The 6,171-nt window shown below is 34.5% G+C and overlaps 1 protein-coding gene across 3 annotated transcripts; it reads left to right on the forward strand.

Annotated features, from left to right (window-relative positions):
- The first annotated feature begins 260 nt into the window (after nucleotides 1-260).
- Nucleotides 261-3,976, forward strand: LOC141631910 (putative lipid phosphate phosphatase 3, chloroplastic). 3 transcript variants are annotated; one of them, XM_074444524.1, is made up of 8 exons: nucleotides 261-470; nucleotides 1,427-1,650; nucleotides 1,744-1,831; nucleotides 1,996-2,105; nucleotides 2,177-2,267; nucleotides 2,404-2,592; nucleotides 2,696-2,743; nucleotides 3,510-3,795. In XM_074444524.1, the coding sequence occupies exons 2-8, from the start codon at nucleotides 1,438-1,440 to the stop codon at nucleotides 3,650-3,652; spliced, it is 882 nt and encodes a 293-aa protein (XP_074300625.1). In that variant the 5' UTR covers nucleotides 261-470; nucleotides 1,427-1,437; the 3' UTR covers nucleotides 3,653-3,795. The 3 variants fall into 3 exon arrangements, with proteins under 3 accessions (XP_074300625.1, XP_074300619.1, XP_074300621.1); XM_074444518.1 differs by having other exon boundaries at nucleotides 342-535; nucleotides 2,684-2,743; nucleotides 3,510-3,976; XM_074444520.1 differs by lacking the exon at nucleotides 261-470 and adding an exon at nucleotides 909-993 and having other exon boundaries at nucleotides 2,684-2,743; nucleotides 3,510-3,976.
- Nucleotides 3,977-6,171: the final 2,195 nt, after the last annotated feature.

Below are 6,171 nucleotides of genomic sequence, written 5' to 3' on the forward strand. Positions count from 1 at the left end.
AAGCAATGTACTTGGTCCCCAATATATACTTGTTTCAAGCTTTCAATCAAACTAATGACCAATCTATATATTTAGGTACCGTGTATGGTATTGATGTTACGAGTTACTATCCAATTAAGAACAAGAGTTTCTCTCAAAAAAAATAAAAATTAAGAACAAGAGTTAAATCATGTGGTAAGAACTCTTTTATCCCAACTACGAAATTGAGGATTCGATTCTTACCCGTAATATAGTGCGTTCATCTAAACCAAAAAAAAAAAAAAATTATGACCCCATTGAACGATTGTTTTCCATCTCGTAACTACCTGTAGCGCAGTTGATACACCATAATCCCAAAAATTACCTCTCTCCATCATATTATTTGAAAATTGAAAACAATAATCTTCTCATAAAAGACCTTGTTTGTCTCTTTCGTCCCTTTGATCATCACAAATTTATATTCCTCGACTTCATTATTATATGTCACGTAGGTAAATCCCTCTTATTTATATGATATGATCGTGGGTTATCATCAATTCGTCACCAATATATAAAAGTAACAACTACTCTTCTTTCTTCTTGTTTTTTTAACGACGTTCAATTGTCATCATTTAGGTTACACACAATTTTCCCATGTTTATCGTTATTGATACTCCTTCAGTCTTTGATTAAAATACTCTTTACAAAAAATAACAGACGTAAATAAATGATTGCCGAGGGATCTATACTTTCATTTCGTAGTTCATTTGAAAAGGTGTATATTTAGCAATAATAAACGACGTCAAAGCAAAGACATTAGCATTTTTTGGGGTAAAGTTTGATTTACTTACTCCATGTTTCGAGTACACGTCTTAAACTTTAATTTGTTGCATTTAAATGTGATGGTACGTTCAAATATTCAATGAATTATTGGGTTTATTTGTTGTATTGTTGACATTCTTGATTTGTAAAGTTGATCACTTGCCCTTTCTAGTTATTTGGTTCATTCCGTTACATAAGTATATTGTAAAACAGGTTTGTTTTATGACCGTTTATTTGTTTTGTACTCCTATAATATTTGTGTAAAACCGTTGATAAACTCTATTGTAGTACTAAGGTATGTTGTTAGTAGTTGGGTTTAGAAGTTAATTTGAAATAATACGAGTACATTGTTTCATTGTGTTGATTCTATTGTTTCAAGTATGTTTGACATTGCATAAATATCATGGTATAGTAGACTCCAGTGGCGGATTTAGAGGGGTAGCACGGGCGATTGCCCCCACCGGACTATGAAAAATGCCCGCGTTGAAATTTGTCTCCCCTAATCATAAATACTGGCTCCGCCACTGATACAGTCGTGGCTATGCATTTATCACGTAATATATCGTTGTCTAGCTATTCCTGCTTAAGACGGTCTTTAATTGGTACAGCTGAAATTGAAATTAAAGCTTGTTTATGTTGTTAAAAGTGGACAGAGTAATGGAGGCCGAAATTCGGGCATATACAATTCAATCTCATGGAGTCAAATTAGCAAGAACACATCTTCATGATTGGATATTACTTTTATTTTTGGTGGGTATTGTAGTTGTTTTGAACATCATAGACCCGTTTTATCGCTTTGTCGGAAAGGATATGATGACTGATCTTAAGTATCCTTTCAAACCCAATACCATTCCAGTCTGGAGTGTTCCTGTAAGTTCTATGCAGGAGTTGTTTTTTTCGCTATAGTCTGTATTTATGTTTTAATTGACAAAAAATTGTGAGAAATTGCATTCATTTTGACAGATTTACGCTGTTCTGCTGCCGATAATCATTTTTGTTATCCGCTATTTTAAGAGAAAAGACGTCCATGATTTACACCATGCTATCCTCGGTACAGTCTACATGTACTAGTACATCTGTTACTGTTAGAATATAAAACGAATCAAGGAACTTCAACCATCAGCTTAAGCTTTTGGTTGAGATGGTTTCTTGACAGTTACATTGTTGGTTTATGTAAATACAGAAATGCTCAATCCACGCGTTTTTCCTGCGCAGGTATCTTGTATGCAGTACTCATTACTGGTGTAATTACAGACGCGATCAAAGATGCAGTTGGCCGACCAAGACCTAACTTCTTCTGGCGCTGCTTTCCTGATGGCATGGATGTATGGTTAATGCGCACACACTTGTTGATCTAGTGTCTATAAATTTGGTACTAATATCTTTAAATGCGCAGTTTTATGATCAATTGGGAAATGTAATCTGCAATGGTGATCCAGGTGATATAAAGGAAGGACACAAGAGTTTTCCCAGTGGTCACACCTCATGTAAGTATTCACGATGTTACTCACTCGCTGCATGAGTCAGACGCGTGTTTGAGTGTCTGACACGACTATTTTGTGAAAAAAAATTCATGAAATCTGTAAGGCTATTGTGACCTGACAGAGAAGTGTATATCGACAGGGTCATTTGCAGGTCTCGGATTTCTATCATTGTATTTGGCAGCGAAAGTCCAAGTATTTGATCAAAGAGGGCATGTAGGCAAATTATGTATTGTGTTATTACCTCTCCTTTTCGCAGCTCTTGTGGGTGTTTCTCGTGTTGACGATTACTGGCACCATTGGACTGATGTCTTCACTGGAGCTTTGATAGGTCTGTTTTCATTTTGATCGAGGTCTCCTCTTTCGAGGCTGTATTTGATCTCAGTAATTGCTGTTAATTGATAGTGCTGCATACTATGCAGGTCTTACTATAGCAGTCTTTTGTTACCTTCAGTTCTTTCCTCCTCCACATCTTACCAAAGGTAATTCTTTTTCACCTTTCAAACTCGAATTCATAATTTTGTCAAATCCAACATATCAGACGACATTACCTTAGTGTCTCAAAGGCAGGATTCATAGTTATAACGCGTAAAGGCTGGGTTTTACTCAACCTTTCCTTGGTGTCGAAAATATTAATCACCTAGGTTGTAACATTTATAATCCACAATTGTCTTTCGGAGATAGGGATACTCGTGGTCGAAGCAAAAGAAAAAAAAAAACACTTTGTAATCCAATAACATTACTAGAAATCAAAGTTAATCTATGTTGTTATCAGTGGCGGATTTTGGAGTAAATAATAAGGAGGGTCGAAATTTAAACTATTGACTTCATAGGTGTATTTATTGAGTCATGGGGTCCGCCTGATAATTTACCTTTGATCGTATTGGCGGATTCAAACCTATACGGATTCGGATGATGATTCATGTGTCAACCCTAACTTATGTTGGGACTAAGCAGTGACGGATTTAGGGGGGGCTAGGCGCTCGCCCCTGCTGGACATTGAAAATTTCGAATTTTTTAGTTAAAATTTTTAATTTTTTTCGAAATTTACTTTACGGTATTACCAGTTCACCCCTGCAGGGATTTTTCGTCCCCCTAACGGGGAATTCTGACTGCCGCCACTCGGACTAAGGCTTTGTTATTGTTATTGTTGTATCGAGTTTGCCTGTTACACTGTAATATGGAAAACCAGCGGGAGCTGACCCCTTCTGACATAACTAAGGTCTTCCGTTGTTGTTATGTTTGTAGGTTGGGGAACCTACTCATATTTCACAGCATTAGAAGGAGAATCAAGAAAGAATGGGCATAATGATGTTGATGGTAATGAAGACAGCAGCCCACATTTGTCATTAGTGCGTTCTGGAGAGTTTCATAACATCATTATTGACTGACTGTAACATTGCTTTCTGTACATTTTTAATCTCCAATACGTCTTGCTTCAGATGATTTAAAATAGACGAACCAAATGTCACCATTTTTTTAATAGAATGTAACCATTTAATTACAAAAATATTATAATTAAAATTATCACTTTTTACCCTGAAAATAATGGTAACATTTTATCAGAAATAGTAACATTTTATTGTAAAATGGTTATACTTGGTCCGTCTTATTTTAGATGGAAAATAGCCCGTCTGAAATAAGAATTTGCTGCGTTCAATCTCACTTGTTACTTTAGTTGTAAGTATTTTTTGTGTGAGTTTTTGTTTAACTTGTCAGTGTGGGATAATAATGATTGCTTTCTCGAGCATATTGATATTTCGTTACCTATTTACAATAGATGAGTAGCATCTTGATTTAGGAAAAAATATCTTATTAGACTACTCCATCTATTTTAACCGAATATGGAAAATAATAACATTTGACTTGTACGTGGTATATACAAGTCAAATAACTAAGCAAGCAAACTAGTTAATGTAAATACAAGCATACTAAGTTAGCTACTATTCGTACTAAATACTCCTTTGTTTGTAGTTATTATTTTCTAATCCACCCAAAGAAGTTAAAGTGTCATTTGAAGAAGAATTTTAGAACGAAAAGCATCGCGTGTACTATGTAGTATGTACCCAATACTTTCTATGTGATTCAGTTGATGTATAATCTGTTTATCCCGTTTTAAAAAAGCTATCTAAATTCTAAATTACTGGGATCGTATAATCGAAATCAAATCTAAATAATTGGAGATGTCAAGTCACTTATGAGAATGTGTCCAAGTATAATTGGAGATCAATGGTAAAGCCAGACATGGAGCCCTCCTGGGCTCACGTATAGGAGGAAAGAAGAACGAGGGATAGAGCTTAACCCATTTCTATCAATCTTCGTGTAGCATGACCATTCCTCATTTGTCAACTCCAAATTTATGTCCACACACGAGGCCTCATTACACGCTTTGTACACTTCGATTATTATGTAATTTATCTCCCCTTTTTTTTTTGATATAATTGTACAAAGATCAAGAAAAAGGAGGGATGTCCATTTAAGGGGTGTTTAGTTCACTTGAAAAAGGTATAAGGTATGAGTTTAGAATGAGCTAAACCCATATTATGTGTTTGATTGGCAAATGTGAGGGTTTTATACCCATATCTCAAACCCATGAGGTATGGGTTTCTCATACCCAATGAGGGGGTGAGTATGAGATTGATACCCATGGGAATGAAATTAAAATAAGCAAAAATGTGAAATAAAAATTATGGCATAATGTAAATCAAATCTTCTATATACTTATTTGATTAAATTTTTATTTTTATTATTTTATAGTACTAAAATTTATGATTTAAAATATTTTATTTTACTGATTTTAACTTTTAATTGAACTCCAAACCCATACCGCACAGAATTGAAACAAACGCATGGTATGAGGAATCAAGTTCCAACTCCATACCGCCCATGTATAATTCCTGATACCAAACCCATACCCATGCATAAAACAACACAAATTCTTGTTTGTGACGGCACATATCCGTCACTCTTGAGTGACGGATACCATTTTACCTCACAAAGTACCCATTTTTTCTCTCTCTCCAACACTATTCATGTGGTCCTCTTTCTCACTAACCCATTTTATTACCATTTTATCTCACAAAATATCCGCCACAAATGGTAACCCATCACAAGGGAGACCAATTGATGAAACAAACACACCCCCTTATAGGGATTGTTATTGAGTGTTAAGTGGACAATGGGTAGATCCGCAAAAGAGGCAATTGAGTAGGGTTTTGGGCTTGGTCATTTTGGGTTTGTAGTTTTCGGGTCTAGTCGAGACGAGTCGGGTTATTTCGAGTCATTTTTGGGTCAACCATTATCAAGCTATTTACGGATAATAATCAGTTTGTAACAATAAACATCTTGGTCGGGTTATACTAGGTCGGGTCAATTCAGGTTCGGGTCAGTTTTGTCAGGTCTAACAATGAGTTATATGTATGATCAAATTACCCTTTAACAATATTCTCAAAATATAAAAAGGTAAACAAATGAATGCAACACCCATAAATGGAATAGGTAAACAAATGACCGAGACGGAGGTAGAGAGTAGAACGTGGATAGACTTTTATAGGATTTAGATTAGAATTAGAATTTGTTATTTAATTCGTACATCTAATTCGAATTCATAAGATCTCAAATTTTCAGATTCAGATCATTCAAATTTAAAATGGATGATTTTTTGGAATTTTTTTTCGCAATAAGGGAAATCACTCTATTTAATGTTTAACAATAATTTCTTGACATAAATATTATGTTTAAATATTTAAATATATTAAAATTAAAGTTGAAAATTATCGAAAGAAAGTATAATAAAGTTCTAATAACGTATTCGATTTTTTTTTTAAAGACAGAGAATTACGACAAAAAAAACATGATTTCACTTATGAAAACTAAGAAATTTAGAATATTGTTTAATTACAATGTAACT

Source organism: Silene latifolia, chromosome 2 (assembly GCF_048544455.1).
Source record: "Silene latifolia isolate original U9 population chromosome 2, ASM4854445v1, whole genome shotgun sequence".
In the NCBI taxonomy this organism is placed as follows: Eukaryota; Viridiplantae; Streptophyta; class Magnoliopsida; order Caryophyllales; family Caryophyllaceae; genus Silene; species Silene latifolia.